At 42.3% G+C, this 18,998-nt stretch overlaps 1 protein-coding gene across 3 annotated transcripts in view; it reads right to left on the bottom strand.

Moving 5' to 3' along the window:
• Positions 1-6,185: 6,185 nt before the first annotated feature.
• The window catches only part of NRG1 (neuregulin 1), a 100,080-nt gene continuing 87,267 nt past the window's right edge, over positions 6,186-18,998 (bottom strand). For all 3 annotated transcript variants that reach the window (XM_054003382.1, XM_054003381.1, XM_054003383.1), the window contains 4 exons: positions 16,726-16,852; positions 16,036-16,166; positions 15,326-15,529; positions 6,186-11,328 (listed from right to left, as the gene is read on the bottom strand). In XM_054003382.1, coding sequence (XP_053859357.1) covers positions 10,677-11,328; positions 15,326-15,529; positions 16,036-16,166; positions 16,726-16,852 — 1,114 coding nt within the window. In that variant the 3' untranslated portion in view covers positions 6,186-10,676. The remainder of the gene's footprint in view (positions 11,329-15,325; positions 15,530-16,035; positions 16,167-16,725; positions 16,853-18,998) is intronic.

Here is an 18,998-nt window from a genome sequence, read left to right as displayed (position 1 = left end):
AAGTCTAGCTAAGTAGCCTTGTGGCCAGTGCTTGGCTCTCTGCTGTCACTGTTACTTTGCTATCAGCAGCAAAGAGGATATCCTGTCCCCTTAGAGGGATACTAGCTTGCAAAATCTAGGGGACTCTCACAAAGAGATCAGATCTTTGGAGTTACTAAGGAGTCCTCTGTGAGAGTCAACAGTTGGATTAGTGCAATTACGTGCTTTCGGCAAAATAAACATCTTGCATGGGCAGTGGATAATGTTCTGCAAGTTGCTACAAGTTCTGCAAGAACATCTTGCTACATAGATACAATGCTTATCTATAGGTGAATGGGACAGCTGGATACAAAACTGCAGTCACTGGACACTCATGTCGGTGCTCAGATGTACAAGGGTGAGGCTCCATGTTGGTAGTGGGTGAGACCATCTGCTGTTGAGTGCTTTTTGTGCCCCCAGGCTTTGAAGGATGCTAACCCAGCCTACAGGCTGCAGGTTTCCTTTGCATTTCATCATCTCAGGTCCCACCCACCACCCCTCCAAGAAATCAGGGAAAACATTTGCTCTTTGGTGCAAGAGATTGTTCAGCTTCTAAGTCACCGGATGCCTCTGTTCTGAAGTAATTCTTACTACCATAGCTGTCATAGCAGAGTATTGAAACAGTGTCTGGTTTCAGGCCAATACATAGAAAGTCAAGCTGTGTATTTGTTTCCTCCCCTGGGCTGGCAGGAGCACTGCTGACATTCTGAGTGTCTCAGCTTACTTCAGGATGAAAGCTCTGGCTAGGTGTCTTCAAGCCGAGGGGCTTCCCTGCCACAGTGGGAGCACTTATCACCCCTGAAAGCAAGCTGCAGCCAAGAATGGCTGACCTTTGGAACCTCCACATATGCCAAGGGCTTGACGCACTACAATGCACTCAGCCGCCTGTTTAGAGCAGTACTCTGAAATACTTTTAGAGCTCCCAGGGCATCCAGGTCTCTGGGTGACAGACTGCAAGGGGGCTCAAGCCTCTGCTCTGAAATTCAGCATCATCAGTTTCCACAGGCAGTATGGTCCATTTCCCATCACCTCAGTTTGAGATGAAGGGTATCTTGTTCAGTGCATGTGACAAAGCTAAATATGGACTCTTTGGCAAAGCTGTTTATCTTTTACTTCCAAGACATAATGTCATAGCATCAGCTTTGTTCTCCCCCCACCCCCAATCTCTTTTAATTTTTAAAAATCTAAATGATGTGGTGCCTGCATATGGAAATTAGGTGGGAAACGGACAAAACCAGCTCTTTTAGATCCTGAACCAAAAATCTTTTCTAAGAGCAGCCTGGAAGTACATGCTGACATTGATTATGTGATCCTGGTGAAATAACAAAGAAGGAGCAGAAAGCATGCTGTTCCTCTGCAGCTGAAGGCCTACTGCAATCACCTTGGGACCAAGCTGAGAGCTGTTCTGCTGCTGAGCCAGTACAGCTCTTGTCAGTCAAATGAATTTGCAAGACAGAAAGTGAAGTTTACTAAAAACACCATGGTTTCCACATCTTAAGCCCTAAACCAACAATTTTAACTAATTATGAGAGGCACAGGAGTAATTAGATAAGCTCTGGACTGTACTGGACAGGAAAATAAAGACCTGCTTGTGACAATAATCCCGTTACCTGTACTTTATGTTACCTGAACTTCAAATCTGTTACCTCAGTAATCAGAGCTTGTAACAGGCCATGCAAGTTATATTTGAAGGAAGCTGGCACTTGGAAACAAAACAAATAGGGTTACTACGTAAGAGTTCCTTTCTGCTATTCCATTGATGTGACCCAGAATGTGTGATTTAGTACCATGACAACTGAGAGGTTGATTATAAAACAGACACAAGATAGCTGTAGTCTGCCAGTTCTAATTTGGAGTTTTATTACTTTCAGCTTTATTTCATAATAATTAGCCATCAGATAAATACTGCATGTTTTAGTTGTATATGATAAGATGGTATGTGCAGATAGTTAATTAAGTTGACTGAATTACAGGCCATTTTTAATTATTAAGATGGTTCATGTATCATGAGGATGCCATTAATTGGTTTTTTGGAGCTTTGATTAGGGGATGATTTTAAAATAGGATGCTGATTTTCAGATTCCTGGATTTATACTGTGACATTCTTCTAAATGGCCTTTATTTCCTAATTGGCCTTTATTTTTAGATTACTGCTTTCACAGCACTAGTAGTTCCCTTTGGTTTTCCTAGGAATGCTGCTCTAGGCACAGGTCTTCTCATATACATTGAGCAGATTATTGTCCATTTCTGTGTAGGATCTGACTCACCTCACCGTTGGCTTTGGGGCCCTTAGGGTGAGGAAGGGGAGCACAAGGTGGGAACATCCTGAGAATCAGAATATGGGACAATAATTGCTCTTTGGAAATTGTCTCTCTTTGCCACATATAGAAGGCCCAAGACCCACCATTTGGGACTCTTTAGTGATTTTTTTTTTTTTTTTTTTTTTTTTTGGGATTGAATCCATTGTTCTAGGGTTATTTCAATGAAATGAGAGGCACATGGCCACCCTTTACCCTAGCTGGAGTCCCCTTAATGTTCCACTTTGCCAGTCCCTTCTCAGCTGTGGCCCTGTGAAAGCTCCTCTGCAGCCTGTGCAACTGGGGAAGAAAAAGGCATTCCCTTTCCGTATTTTCACAGCTGTACAGGACACATACCACCCTCAATTTTTTCCTCTCTGAGGTGAAAAAGTGTTTTCTCTTGGATGCAGGCAGTTTTGCAGCTGCTGAATGGCCTTGTTGGGACATTTTTTCCTTTCCTGTCACCAAGCATGCACTGAACATCAGGAAATCATTACAGAAAATTGAGAGACTGTATGTGTGTGTGTACACATAGAGAATGCATAACCCAACTGATGCAGCAATGTGCAGGGTAAGTTAAAATACCTCCCACACAATATCTGGCTTCTGAAGCATGGCTCCAAATTGGCCATTACCAGGGTAATGACTTAATCAGTTGTTAACAATCACTGTACTCCCTACCAACTGATGTGCATATAACCTTGCAAAGACTCCCTTGACACTTCCTCTGCTGCTGTCATCAAATGAGCTGGCCTTATTTCAGGTGTTTGCTATGCACTGCTGCCAGGTTTCCTCTCTAGTTCCTAAGGCATTACATCAATGCAGGGAACTCCTGCTATCCCCAAGGAAACTTAGCAGCTGCCATTTACGTTAGAAGTCCAGTTTCCAACTAAAGTTGGTGCTTGGCCACCTTCTGGAGTTAAAACCTTAGAGAGCAAGGTCTAGCTTTCAAGGAAATTATTCCATTCATGCTGAAGGCTTTGTATCAGCGTTTGACAGTCCCTGCCATGCTTAGAAAGTGCAGCACTCTAAATACCTTCTGGAGTCACCATATTGTGCCCAACCCAAGTGACATGGCAACCTTTCCATATTGCATTGGCCTGATTTTGTTCCATCTCTTCCTTGCTGGAAGATGTTGAACTGTCCTTCAGTCCTTGTCTTCATGTGTGGAAATGGGGACATGAGGAGGATATCAGTGATTTATGACATTTCTCCTGCCAGCTTTAGTCTAGAGACATGTGAAATACTTTTTACAATCAGTAGAACTTTTCTAATGAGAGCTACTCTGAAATAACTCCAGCAAAAGGTCATAGCATCAGGTAGAAAAGGCACTCTGGGATCAGAAATCCCTAAGGCTCCAATCTTTTTTTTTTTTTTTTTTTTTTTTTTTTTTTTTTTCTGAAAGGTAAAATGAGATTTAGCCCTGAATGTGCCATTGTCAAGGATCTGTTGTCACTAAAGAAGAGTTATCAGACTCATAATAACCATTTTGCTTTGCTTCTGCTGCACAGGTTAATCATCACTAACTAACTGCAACCTCTCAAGGCATTTGATATAGTTTTCTTTCCATCAGTTGTAACTGAGACAGCGAGAATTAATTTGGGGAATGCATTCTCCAAATCATGTGCTCGTAACTGGGTGGAGTTGGCATGCTAGGAGCATACCCAGCTGTGGGCTGCAGAAATGAGAAGGGTTTGCTTGGTTTTCCTGTAGTGTTCCCTGATGTCTTCTGCTTCCAGACCTTGTGGGGAAGTGCAGAGGCAGAAGCTTGGCAGAGAAAGCCAATAAGATAAAGACAGCATGGACTGACAAACAACTTTTGCAAGGACATTCATTTGGGACACACAAGGATGTGTTCCCTAAAGCCTTCTTGTCTGTATCAAATGTGTCATGAGGTCCTTAGTCCTGTTGACTCTGAGTGGTTCTTATGGTACTTAATTGCTTTGGAAGTCATCTACCTCCACTTTCATGCATGAAAGAACAGTGGGGATGTCTGAGGAGGGGTCTGTCTTATCAAAGCAGTCCATTTCAAGAGCCTGCAATGGAAGAACCATCCTTTTCTCCATTGTAGCATTGTGCCATAATGTGCTAGCTTGGGCTGGCTGTGAAGTGACAAGGCCCTATACAGCTAAGACATTCAGGTGAGGCAAATAGCCTAAGCATCCAGCCTCACAGCCACAGGTTCCCTCCACATGAAATAGAAAGACAGGGAAGCTATCTGAGGGAAACTGAAATCAGACTGGACCACCAGGTCTTTATTCTCTGCGTAGAGAACCAGGGAAGAGGGAAAGTGACAGAAAACCCTTGCCAGTCATTTCCTCCCTCTGTCCCTCCCTCCCTCCCTCCCTCCCTCCCTCCCTCCATCTCTCCCTTCCTCCCTCCTTCCCTCCCTGTCTCTGTTCCTCTGTCCCTCCGTCCCTCCTTCCCTCTGTCCCTCCATTCCTCCATCCCTCCATCCCTCCATACCTCCATCCTCCCATTTCTCCCTCCATTCTCAGTTTGGCATCTCATTCTGCACCCACAGGTAGGCCTGGGAGCACTAGCCCTGGAAACAAATGGATGTGAAACACATCCAAAACGTTTTTACTGCATTCCTCTCTCCTCTGCTCATGCCTAGATTTCCTTCTCTTGTTTAATGCTTGTTAACAGCAAATGGCTTTACATACTTATATCATGTAAGCACAGCTAGATTGGATATTTGCCCTCGTTGTTTCCAAGTGTGGCAGAGAGCTGGAGAAGGATAAGAGCAGCAGTATACACAGTATTTCCAATTTATACAATCTCCACATGTTTTCAGTTCAGTTATTTCCCGCATCTAATGTGTTTTTCATGGATTTAGTAATCCTTGTTGGATTAATGCCTAAAATCTGGCCCCCACCATGAACCCATGGAAACTTTTACAATCCACAATCCCTTCCAGCAAGTAATTCTTCAAGCTCCCTATCTCTTACATGAAGAGCTACATCTTTCTGGGAATACGGTGCCCAGTAATTTTGATTGATAACTCCATTTCTTTTATTGGAAGAGGTATTAAACATCCAGTCCTTTCTTACCTTCTACAAGATAAGTATGTTTCAACAGATCTTTAATATCTTCTCTCTGATGTCCTTTCTTTCTGAATAATGATATTCAGCCTACCCAGTGCTCCCCAGACCTCACCAGCTCCAGATATTTATTTATCTGGGTTGCCCTTCAAACCCTTCCCTGTTATACTATTTCTATCCTGAGACAAGAAGACCAGGACCACTCATTGGATTTACAACTGGCACAAATAATGAATGTATATAGAGGCATGGTGGTGTCATCTAAGAGTTCCTACTATCTGCTTTACTTTATTGACTGTTGCTGAACAGTGAGGTGACATTTTTGTAGAGCAGCCTCCCACAGTCCCAAGACTGTGTCATTTCTGCTTCCCCCCCAACTCCTCCCTCTCCCCAAACTCCATCCACCTTAACTAGTAATGGTCAGGGTAGAGCTTGTAATTCTAATTTAAGAAACTAAAAATGTTTGTAGGAGCAAGAGTGTCTGCCAGAGGCCCCCCATAGGGTTGAGTCAAAAATCTCAAGGAACAGTGGTCCACAACAATAGAACAAGACCTTTACAACAATGTTTGGATACAGAAAGATGGTAGCTAGTGACCTGGCACAGTCTGCTGAGCAACTGGGCCAGGACCACACATAAACAATTTAATCCAGCACCTCTTTTACTGAAAATGAATAACAAAACCTTAATAAATCAACAATTACTTATTGCTGTATTTGGGGTAATAAATTCTTTAGTTTATCAGTAGCTTGTGGCTTCCACAGCATGTTCTTTGAACAGTTTGCCTTTCAGTTACATCCCCTTTCTCTCCAGAACAATAAATTAGCATTCTTTTTTTTTTTTTTTAAGGAAAAGAGGGGAAAAAGAGGATATATTACAATTTTTTTTTCAAAGCAAAAGGAAAAATGCAACATCTTTTTGACATATATCTTAAAATAATATGAGGATAACTTTCTCTGAGTGTTAGATGCCTATGCATAAATAATAAAGGATGTTATGTTATTTACAGTGTTACACAATAAACTAAGAGCATCTCATTTAACACAATATCCATAAAGACAGTAAATAATGAAAAAACATCCACATAAGTACAAGACATATTTACAATAGAATAGAGAATTACAAATGATGATAATTGGCCATGTTCTTTGTCTGCCCTTCTCTGCAGCATTTCTTAGGTGCTTTTTTGTTTCTCACTAGAAGTAAGACCCAGGTACCAGGTAATGGTAAGTAGCCATACTGCAGGGCCAAGAAGTGCTCAGCAGGTTGAGAGGTGTGTCCTTTGAGGAGACACCAGTTTGCTATCCTGGATGCCTAGGAAACTGCTTGCAATGTGTGTGAGAGAAGCAGGGAGATGCAGCATTGTTGTTTTGAAGTACTGGAAAGAAGGAGCTTTCCTGTTTCCCTGATAAAGGCAGTGATTGATCTCTTAAACCTGGGTGTGTTGGGGTGGCTCACGTGAGGAAGGGAATGACTGGGCCAAAAGGAGGAAGTAGGCTTTTCTCTGTTGCATGAGAACCTGTATGGAGCTGTAATGATCTACACCCCTTAAATAGGCAGGCTGTACCAGGTTGCACAACATAATCTAGCTATACACTCATGAAAGAAGCCTTTCATCTTGGAACAATTCCTGCATATAAACACATACACAGGAAAAATTCATGTCTCAAACTAAATGACATGGAAATAAACCAGGACAAGCTTAATAACTCTGCCACCACTGGACTATTTCCCCCCCACCCCCCGCCTTCAAAGTTCTTGCCATGACTTTCAGCCAAAGAACGGGCAAGCATCACACAGTGATGGCTCAAGGGTTGGGACTGCCTGGCTCAAAGGTCTGGGAAATGAAGCAAATATCCCCATCAGGGAAGCTGGCCTTTTCCACAGGCACTTGCTGGCTCTGCTCTGTGCTGCTGCAGCCTCCAGCCTCTTGGCCAGCAGGAACTGGCTGCAGCCCGCCAGCAGCACCTGTGGCCAGATAGACTCACTAACTTCTGGGTGTGGGCCTGACTGATGTGAAACACCCTCACAGAGTGATAAACGCAAGTTGAGAGGTGAGGGTCTGTGTCCTCCTCCCACATCTGTGCGTGCCAAGCCAAGGGCAATTTCTGAATTCACTGCTGCATGAATTGTGCTGTAAGGCTGAGTTCTTCACAAAGATCTAAGGGCTTAGGCAGCCATATCCCCAATCATATTTTCTTGTTCTTAGGTCCATGTGAAGTCTCCAGCCTAATTTCATGCTTGCTCTATAACATACTGTGTATGTTCCAAGGGGAAGGAATAGCAGGAACTGCACAGCAATTTGACTTTGAGGCACAACAACAGAAGAGGTGTGACATTTTTCCCTAGACCTATACCAAATAAATCTCACATGTACAGCTCTCAAAAATGGAATTGCTCCTTCATTTTATACTGTCCCTCCAAAATAAAAGTGTTAGTAGTCAAATGATCTACTCAATGTCAAGGCATGTTCCCTTTCCATCCTCATTAATCTGTCTGGGCTATTATAGATACTATGAGAGCTGGCCTTGTGGTTGATATATACTGGAGAGTTTACAAATCATCTGTGTTATAATCTCTATTCTGCCACTAAGATGGGTGATTTTGGGGCAAATCTCTTGTTTCTCTGCCATCCTTTTTCTGTCTCATGTGTCCTGCAAGGTCTTTGCAGTGTCAGAGGCCTTCCTGAAGGGACAGATATTCAAGTTCCCGAGGAAACTCAACAGTGCAAATCTTTTGGAAACTTGTGGCCTTCATTATGAAAGCCCACCTGGCCCTCTGTATTACTGAGTTGCAGAGTTACTGGAGAGGTGGATATTCTGCTGCATGGGATTGCAGATAAATAGGTATGACTAAAGGGATGAAAATGAGAATACGGTGTATAGAATTTGTAGAGAACTTTTGTTTCAGTCTGCAAAGGCAAAGTATGTTCAAGTACATGCCAGCTAGGGAAAAATTGCAAAGGGGACTTTAGTCCAGACAGTATGTATTTGCCATCTCCCATAGATTTCTCAAATAAGCAGTGCCATTTCAGCCACTACATAGCCCAAAGCTGTGCTAGTTTCCTAGCCTTTTGGTTCTATCACTAACATTCTAATGGACAACTTTGTTTCCTATACTAAGGTTTTTTATTTTCCTTTTTCTGCTGAATCTGGTGTTCAGGTAGACTAACCTGTGTTCTTACTAATGTGATATGGTTATTTATACTGCGAGGAACTCACAGATTTTTGTCATCCTGGCAAAGATCTTCTTTTGCTATACTTTTCTTTCAGTCTCAAATCAATAGGACACCTTGTTCAGCAAAACTCTTAGGCACATGCTTAACTTTTTGCATGTGCTGGATGTGTCAATGAGAGTCTAGCACATGCTGAAGGTAACTTTTGCTGGGATTAGCATAAGCGTATGCTTGAACAATTTACTGAGTTGGGACTTTTGTTTCTCAGGTTTGCATCTCACAAATTTTCCTCAATGTATTTCTCTGCATTTAACTAGGACCAGAATGTGGCCCAAAGGATGAATGTAGTTTGGCTGAAATTATTTTTGTCTTGACAGGGCTCTTATTTAGAGCTCAGTAATACCTGTAAAACATATGTTCTCATTTTCAGAATCTCCAGAGTCTAGGAAAAACATTTGTTTTTCACATCAATCCTGAATCAATGCTGTGCCAAATGAACACACAACAAAAAATCAAAAGTATAGAAGAGGCAGAGTGACCCTGACTAAACTGATAGGAATTCAGTGCAAAAGAGGCCATTTGCTTCTGTCTGGATAGATGCATCTGCTCCAGAACTGACAGCATCTTTGTTTATTACTAGTCAATGACTTCTAAACTGTCGCTGGCTATATAAACGCTGATATTAAATAGTCACACATGGGTTACTAGGGCTGTAACTCACATGGTGTGCTTGCCTTCATAACTGGGCTCTGCATCAGCCTTGCCTCTCATAACCCAGGTAATGGAGTCAGTAAAGGTGAGTGGAAATAAACTCCATACATCTGCTTTGTCCCTCCTATGTGCCTATACTTTTTAACCATTCAGCAAATCATCTTCCCTGAAAGGCCTTTTTTTGTCCAAGAGTAAGCCTTACTCCAACAGCAACTCTAATAAGGTATTGCTAGAAGCTCGTCAGGGTTCTTTCTGAGGAAGGGAAAAAGGGGAAGAAAATTGATGGGAAACAAAAGAACAAATCATGTATTAGAAATCAACATTAAGAAATAGAGGTGAAAACTGATTGCACTTTTATTGGTGGCATTTGTTTTCCAGCTAGATCTCTTCCTTGTTTGATTACAGATATCTATTATATTTGCCCCATTAACATAAACTAATATAATTTTTTTGTTGTTTTCTTCTTTTTTTTTTTTTTTTTTTTTTTTTTTTTTGTTTTTTTTTTGGTTTTTTTTTGGTTTTTTTTTTGTTTAAATAGAGTATTGGGTTCAAAGCCACAGCTAACTTAAACCCATATCCTAAGGGATAACTAGAACAATTAATATCTGGAAAATAATGAAATGGCAGCTCCTAGTGATTACAAGCTGACCTCTGATTAATAATATATTTGATTTAAAATCACAGTATTACTTTCTTTCTATAAGTAACATTATTTAATGCAGGTTGGCTTTTTTTTTTTTTTGTTTGTATGTTTTTTGTTATCCTGCTGTAATTAATAGTAGCATGCTGTTTGATCTACTATTATCCCAGTGCTCAAAGAAGCAAACCTTTTGGCTGGCAGAGAGCAGACAAAACTCATCTCATATACGGAAAGCAAATAAAAGTTCTCATATAAGAAACTTTTTTTTTTTTACCTTTTTATCTTTTTTTTTTTATCTTTTTTTTTTTCCTTTCTGACTCTGTGTGTGTGTATGTGTGTGTTTTTCTCACGGAGTAGGGTGGGAGTGCCATTACAGGGCTTTCTGATTTGGAGACTCTACAGCAAGCAACCAGAGGGACTTCTGCAATTCTTGCAAATCATACATCCAGTCATTATAATGCAGTGCACAAAAAAGCTAGGACAACTGAGGGCTAAAAGGTTTTGCAAAATACTATGGGACAGCCATCATTGTAACTGTACAAAACTTGCTCTCAACTTAACATAACATAAAGGCACCATTGATATCTTTCCCCATTTTTGAAATACTGTAAAAAAATGCTACATATGGCACATAACACATTTGTACATACGTATATTTAATTTATAAAAGTTTTTTTCCCCTCCTGTTTTCTATCAGCGGAATTGCTAAAATAAAATAAATTGTTTAATTTAAAGGTGGAATACTTCATTATATAAAATAAAGTTTTACATGTGAATCTATGTGTTTTATGTTTTATACAGCAATAGGGTCTTGGTTAGCTATCACACTGGACAGCCTTGCTTGTAACTCTTCTGGTGTGGAGAGGCGATTTGCCGGGTTAGTCCTGGTTTCAGCCAGCCGGAAGGCAATGGCTGGCTCCAGACCAGTTGCCCCGGGGTTCGGTATGCTCAGGAATGGTGTATCCTCACCTATTCTTTCATCTTCGGTTTCGGTTTCAGAGCTGCTGCTCTCAGAGCTTGTGTCAGAGTCCACTTCCACCCTGCTGGAAATGTGGCCGTTGGGCTTTGTTCTTTTGACCCTCCGGCTGTTGGTGAGTTTCTTTGGAGGCTCCTCTGCTGGTTCATACTCCTGCGTAGTCTCGTACTCCTCATCCTCCACGATCCGCAGAGGACTTGGTGGCAGGCTGTTGCTCTCGTGGGTGGCATTGTGGTGAAAGGAGTTGAATTGCTGAAGGTGGTGGTCATACTTCTCATGCAGCTGCAGTGGAGTCACCAGGAGCAGTGGTCGCTCCTCGTCTATGAAGGGACTCACCGCCACTGAAGGGATGGAGACGGTCAAGCTGGAAGCCGGTGGTGACATTGTGGAGGGGCGGGACTTGGGAGAATTTGGAGTGTGAAAATCAACAGGTGACATGCGAGCTGGTGTGGTCATAGCTGAGACATACCTGAAGAAAAGAGATGGGGATAGGTTGCGAGCACAGGAACATTGATGACCTGTAAACACAGCAGCTCATGTGGACTGGGAGAGAAATGGCAGGGATTCCCTTAAGATCCCCAGCATCCTCACACAGGGCTACTAAGGAACCTTTCCTGTTCCTATTAATCCTATAAACTGCTGACTTCTGGGACTTTGGGCAAAAACATATGAAAGCAGGAGGAGCACAGCAAAACTCCCAGATCCCAGCCATAGAGATGTTGTAAATTTTTTACCAGAATAACTTTCTGGAATGAATTCGGGAATGGGATCCAGAGACAGACAGGATGCCAGAAACAAAATGCATTTGCAAGTATTTTCTCAAAAGGAAAACAGCTGCTGCACTTCTGGAAGGATTTGACCAGAATCTGGGATACATGCAAACAGACAGGGGGAAAGAAACGAAGGAAACTGAAGGACAGTCCTCTTGGGGCTTCACCCTCTTCTGGCAACCAAACTGTCTCAGGCTAGGGAGGAAAGGAATGTTTGGATAAAATACAGAGCCAGATTCTGCTAATTTTGATCACCAAGTGTAGTCAAAGAAGCATATGTAGCACCATCCCAGGAGCTTTGTGCTGCTCCACTCCCGGGTGCTAGTTACCCTGGCTGGTAGATCTATCTGCAAAGAAGCACAGAGTATCATTTGTCCTCATATGGGAACAAATGCTGAAATACAGGATTGTCTGGCCTTGTGCCCATGATTTCTCTGCAAAATTTGTCCCTGTTTCTGTGGGAAGGTTAGTGGTCAGAAGTTATTTCTGAAAATGAAGCTCAGGTGCCATTACAGGGTTTGTCCCAAAGAAACGGAACAGAAAATGTGGAGCTCTCAACTAGTTTTAATCAATAGACATGCTATGAGGTCATGTGGATTCATGCCAGGTGAGGATCTGCCTAAAAACATTTGATTGAAAGCATAGTGCCCAGCATGACACTTTGCATGGTCTGGCTTTGCTTTTATTCTTATCCTAAATTCACCCGCCCGAATTTCGTCTGTGTCTAAAGTTAAAATCATTCTAAGCTCTATCACAGGCCCATTGAGAAAAGCTATATGTCTATGATTGATGTAATTATTTAGTTTTCCATTAGTGGTTTATTTATCTGAGCCTGAAATTACCAAAATAAATCTGAATCCATCTTTCCTATCCAATCTATGACTTAGTTGCACATATTACATTTGATAAAAATGGAGTTACAGGAAAAAGGAGAAAATGGGACAGATTCTGGACAGATGTGCAGTAGCGTAACTTGATTTCACTAGAGGCACATTGATTGCACATTGATTTACATGAACTGAAGAGCAAGAGAAAGGAAAAAAAACAAACCTGGATTTATGCATGGGAATTAATCAAGTTGGTTAAGCAAAGAGCAATGAATAGGTCTGTGCATTGGATGAGTTAAGTAGTTCTTTCTGCTTCCATGAGTTAGCTTTTCATCCCTTTCACATTTTAATAGGCATTTTCTGAAAAACTGAAGCCTTTCTACTTTCCCAGTTGGTACACTGCTGGATATACAGCTTTGTGACACACTGGATTTTAGCTACACTGGTTCTGTTAACCCATTGAGTTGGTTAAATGTGTTCAATGTATTGTGCAGGCGTCCAGCAGTGTCAAGTTACTCATACTGGAGTGTTGTGCATTCACACATTTCTGGTCTATTCCCCCACACCCTAACAGGGCAGTGCTAACTAGCTGTTATCTGCAATCTGAGGCTCAGGAGCTGAACTCTGGTAGCTCTAGCCCATCCTGAAAGGAAGGTTAAAAGGTGATTGATTTATCCAGCTTCATGGCTAACTATGCTGCCTCACTGAAAGGGGATCAGAGTGCACCCATGGCTGACCAGCACACATTAACTTGTTATATGCTGCCAGCTTCATCATATAGTCCAGCCTTTTGTGCAGAGACAGTGTTTTTTGATCTCTCCCGTAAGGCAGCTAAGGGCATCCAAGATAAAACTGCTTGTGCCCTCTGCTTGTGTACACAGGTGGCAGGGCATGGGATCCAGGAAATGTATGAGGTGAGGCAAAACAACCCCTTGTAATGCCTATTCAATTTAATTTGAAAATTGAGGGAGTAAAACCTTGGTTTACCAATTCACAGTACAGCAACATTTGATGGCTTCAGGAAGTAATTTGTCAGCTCCTACATTCCTTTATGTTTCTGAGTAATTTTTAGTTCCAAATAACTCTCACTTTCTCCCTTATATACACAAGCAATCTCAGCAACAATTGGCAGTGTATTTCCTGCTTGCTAAAAAAAGATGAGGCCTGCAATTAATGCCCAGGGAACTATCATCTCCCATGTAGCAAATTTGTGATTGCTTCAGGCACAGGCTAGGCTGTCAATGCCTGATGAATTATCACAGAAATGTTGCTGCTATTGACCTATAGTACAACCTTCAAGAGATAAAATAATTGATGAAATGCCTTCTTTCTTCTCAAGAGAAAAAAAAAAGGAATATGGTCTCCCCTCTCCCCCAGCACTGCCCCCCCCCCCCCCCCAATGTAAATCTAAACAGTTCGTGTTAGAATGATGCTTTGGGTGTCCCATGCAATGCAGGCAGATAGCAAGAATGGTCTTCACTTCTCACATGCAGATGCCCAAATATACTAAGCTGTACTACTCACCATTGTCAGGCGCATTGCCGTGCATCCTGCTCAGTTCCCAGGCAGGAGACAACATGGTATTTACTGTTACAGGTCCTGATCCAGCAAAGCACTTAAGCACATGCTGAGCTCTACCCATGTGAGTAATCTTGCTGATTTCAGTGGGCCTACTTGCACAATTAAAAGATAATCTTGTCAAAGTGCTCTGCTGGATTGGAGCCATAGCTGTTTATGTCATGTGAGCCACGTATGTTCAAATTAAATTCCATGGTAAATAACACATAATTTTTAATGAGAGGGTAGTTTATTATGCTTGGTGGTACAACACTCAGGGTCCTTCTTCAATGGGCCCTCTTCTTGCTGCTTAGCAGTTGTTTGTGTGGTAGAGGGAGTACCACAGAAATGGCATTTGCCGTACTTGCGCATTCTTTTTCTGAAAACCACAATTTGTCTCCTACACAACTCAGTCTCCTTGGGGATTGCCTGGCTGTATTTTTGACATCATGGACACTCCACAAGGCCAAATCCCTTGTGATTTCAAAATCCTCAGAGAACTGTCCATAACCTTTTGTTTTCTTTTTCTTCTGCCTATGATTCCAGGGAGAAAAGCTCTTTTCAAATGTCTTGTTTCTTCTCAGTCTTTCTATTGCTATTCTGGGGCCATCTTGAACTAAAATGCTAGCCTAAACCTGAGCAGGATTTTTTCAATTAAAGTTTTTTTGTGACTGATGTACTTCTAGGCAGACCTTAGGAGCTGATGAACCAACCTTTTCAGGGAAGAAAAATTACTTGGTTGGAAAAAAACTACTTGGCCAGGTGTATTTATAACTATTCATGATTTAATAATGACCTGAGTCCTTCTGGCTTGCACTTTGTGTTCCTTGCTTTTATTTAATAAAGGGTTAAGGGGAGTTTTGGAGCTGGAACACTCCAGAAAGTAGGTGGTGGCATAATTTCTATACTGCCTAGGAGTTCTTAGTGCCCTCCTCTTCCTCCTGTGCATCAAAACATTACTTTCTCACTGCAAAATCTCTCAGTCTTCTCACTTGCATCTCTAAGAAATTGGTAATTAGGCAAAATTCTGTTTATATTTTTCAATTGAACTTTCTGACTAATTACTCCAATTGAGCTTTCCCAAGTGTGAACTGCTGGCTAATAGGACTAAATCCAGCAGAGGCAAGAAGGGAAGAAATGCTTTTGGTGGACTTTAAACTACTACTCAGCTCTCCACCTTTATGAATAAGGAGATCTATGCCCTCCAAGAACAGCTGCACTTTTGCATTTTCTCCTGTGTTGCCAAGCTTTGAAACCATCTGGGAAAACACCAGGTCTTGCCAGCTGAAAGCAATGAGGCAGTGTGTCCTACCTTTCACTGTGAGGAGAGTCTCGGTAGGAACCAGGGGTCTCTCTCGCATGCCGGAGGAAGCTGTTGCCTTCCCGTGGCCCGCCGATGCCGTTGAGACGGCCCCGGGGCCCTGCTGGGCTGGCGTGCCTGCTATTCTCCATGGAGGAGCTGACAAGCACCGAGTGGCTTTCAGAGAGGATGCTTTCAGTGTGGCCATTACTCCAGCTGGAGAGCAGCAACCAGGAAAAGAGAAAGGGGGAATGTGAGAGTGGGCTTTGGTGGTAACTGCATATGAGCAGAAATTTACCCAAGGAAAGGAGGGGCTCTGTTGTCACACAGGATCTGCAGCACAGACTTTGGGTTGGTAACTGGAGCTGCAGAGTTTAGTGAACCCTATGAATCCACATACACATCAAAATCACATCAAGGTGATTTTGCATGTATAAATAAAAGGAGAGGGAAGGAGGGCTTTCCAGTCATCAGAACTGTCACTGATTTAGCAATTTGCATATACTAAAATTCAGTGTGACAGTGTTGGAATGCCAGTCAGATAATAAATTCCTGGGAAGATAATTACTTAGGTGATAGGACATCAAACATTTTAGTCTTAAAATGAAAACACTATGAAGGGGGCATAGATCTTCACTGGTTTGTTGTTTTACACATCTCTTTGATTTTGTAACAGCAACAGATAGATATTACAGCTGTTATTTGCCTTCCCCCTCCAGTACCTGTGGCTAGGTGTCTGAGTCACTGTCACGGAGTGATGTGTTGTTGAGGTGTAGTGGCTTGTAGAAAACGAGGTCTCTGTTTCTCTCTCGATGACATGCTCACTGGAGATTACATTTTTCGAAACATACTGCTGAAAAAGCCCAGACAAACCTCAGGTTTACAAACTGCAATTCACAGCATATTTGTAGACATAATTCCCAATCTCTCCTTCCCAGATTTCAGCCTTTTTCATGTTCCAAAGCACAAATTTTGTCACTTAAATACATGCAGAAACCATACTGACACACTTGAGCACATTCATGTACACCCCTCCATACTGACACACTTGAGCACATTCATGTACACCCCTGCGTACATAGCCCATCTAGACTCAAAATAGGAGGAGATAAATGGGGAAAGTAGCAAAGGCCTGCATCTCAATCAAGCTATAAAAATGTAGTTAACAAGGGAATGAGAAATCCCAACAGAAAGACATGTGGAAAAGCAACCTCCCATTGCCATCAGATACACCAAAAATACTATTCTCTGATGGATAAGACAGCAGCAGTTTGAGATAGCAATTTTTTATGTGTGGAGAAAGCGAAGAGAAATCATTCACCAGCCTGCAGCAGGTAGATGTTTAAAAGCTGTGGGGTGAGCTTTCCTGTGGCACTGTCAGCCTAGGCTGAAACGTGTACAGTGAAACCTACATTCACAAGCTGGACGTTATCTGGCGGTGGATTGGGGTGGTGCGGCCCATTGGCCATGTTCATCACGTTATTCCTTTCTGAGTGCAGGCTCTGCCGAAGGCGGTCATGCAACTTTTTCCTCTGTTTCCTGTGCATGAAACACAGAAACAATTTTAACAGACAAAAGGAAAGCAGCTGTACCTTTCAGCATATTGATGATAATAATGTAACATCACTTTTTTCACCAGAATTTTCTCCACTGCTGCTAGAGCTCAGAGTAACTCTGAAAACCACAGGTCTAATTGCAGCTGGAACTGTGGGGACCTGCACAAAGGGAAGGATATTTGGGATCCTTTCCAGGAGTCAGCAGGACAAAGGGGGACAGGAATAAGTGAGAGCAAAAGGGAAGCCATTTCTAAGCAGTGCTCTATCTTAGGAGGAGAATTTTCTGCTGTCAGAAGGAAGTGGGGAGAGATTTTGATCCAGACACCTTGACACCCTCACAAGGCGAAGCTTCTGACAGCCCATCAAGTTACATCTCTCTGTTCACCACAGGGAGCCAAGGTGTCTGTGCCTCAAGGCTTGTTTGCAGACACTGGAACATGGTCTTTATGATGTGGCAGTTACATATTTTTTGGTGCGATTCATCCCCTACCTCAACAGTGCACCTCAAATACATGTGTTGTAGAAGAATGAAGATGAAGCCTCAGAAATCCAAAGTAAGTGTATATGGCATAGGCCTGAGCCTGCAGATTTCCTGGCAGCTCTGGAAGGTTTTGTTTCAGCAACATCAGATTTGCTCTGAAGCCTAATGATTATCAGGTGGATGCCATGGGTGCTAATGCACTTAGTAGAACTAATGACATGGTCTCTGACTGACTTTGGTGCTTTTACTGTCTCCTGTCCTTAGCTGCTGTTTCCCCACTTGCTAACAACATGTAAGTCCTATGAGGAGTGGCTGTGGGAGCTGAGGTTGATCAGCCTGGAGAAAAGGAGGCTCAGGGTTACCTTATCACTCTCTACAACTGCCTGAAAGAAGGCTGTAGCCAGGTGAGGGTTAACCTCTTCTCTCAGGCAAGTAGCAACAGGACAAGAAGAAATGATCTCATGCTGTGCCAGGAGAGGTTCAGGTTGGACATCAGGAGGAATTTCTTCATGTAAAGGGTTATTAAGCATTGGAACGGACTGCTCAGAGGGGTGGTGGATTCACCCTCCCTGGAGTTGTTCAAGAAATGACTGGCCACGTCACTTAGTGCCATGGTCTAGCTGATAAGGTGGTGGTCATTCAAAGGTTGGACACAATCTCACAGGTTTTTTCCAACCTAGATGATTCCGTGATTCTGTAATCCTTCCAGCTCTCCTCAGAAGAACTTTTCAGAAGATCATTACAAGCTGTCAGCAGCAAAACTTATGGCATAGTAAAACCTGGCTATGCAGAACACACTAATTAAAACACCAAAATAAATAACCAGAGAAAGGGCTATTAAATTTCAGACTTAATTTATAAGTATTACCCAGTTTTGTCTCATTACATTGGAGAACTTCCACCACACTGTCACAGAATCCAGGGCAGTGAAGGGAGTATGCAGGCTTCAACGCACTCTGGAATGCATATGACTTTGGCTCTGGCAAAAGCTAAAATACTAAGCTGATGCAGAAGTGCAGATAGTGATGGCAGGGTAGGACAGTGTAAGAGATAACTATTTTCAATCCTGTTTTGAACTCAAGGGGACTATTCCAAGCTTTATAAAAAAGGAGGAGTGAGGGAGGGCAATAAATATGTTGAAGCTTGATAGTCATGAAAGGCTAAAGACAATGAAAACGTGATTTGACATACAGCATATTTTCCTCTGTGTGTATGTGTCTGGATAGTGGAAAATGCTTAATTTATATCACATCACACGAATGGCATGCGCAGATACATCAGTCTTGGAAATGTTCCTGGTCTCAGAAGGATACACCCTGTGGTTCATGTGGATTTCATGCTTTGAGGATAACCATCTTAGGACATGTAAGCAGTTAAGGTGTATAGACAGAGCAGTGCCAGGAGATATTTGAGCTACCCAAAAACCTGCTGAGTTGAGAAGCAACACTCAAGCAAGGTTTTAACTTGATTTCACAGCTCCCTTTCATAACGGTCTGGAGACCTGGTGAGATTAGAACAATCTGAATTCCTTAACATGGTAGAGAAAGTGAGTTCTAGAAGAAGTCTGAGTTTGTCATCTACAGGACTGAAATCCTGGCACATGTAACCTGGGAATCTGTCCCTAGAAATCTGCATTATTCCCACCTTC

Source organism: Vidua macroura, chromosome Z (assembly GCF_024509145.1).
Source record: "Vidua macroura isolate BioBank_ID:100142 chromosome Z, ASM2450914v1, whole genome shotgun sequence".
NCBI lineage: Eukaryota > Metazoa > Chordata > Aves > Passeriformes > Viduidae > Vidua > Vidua macroura.
This window is presented reverse-complemented; position numbering and strand designations above follow the sequence as displayed.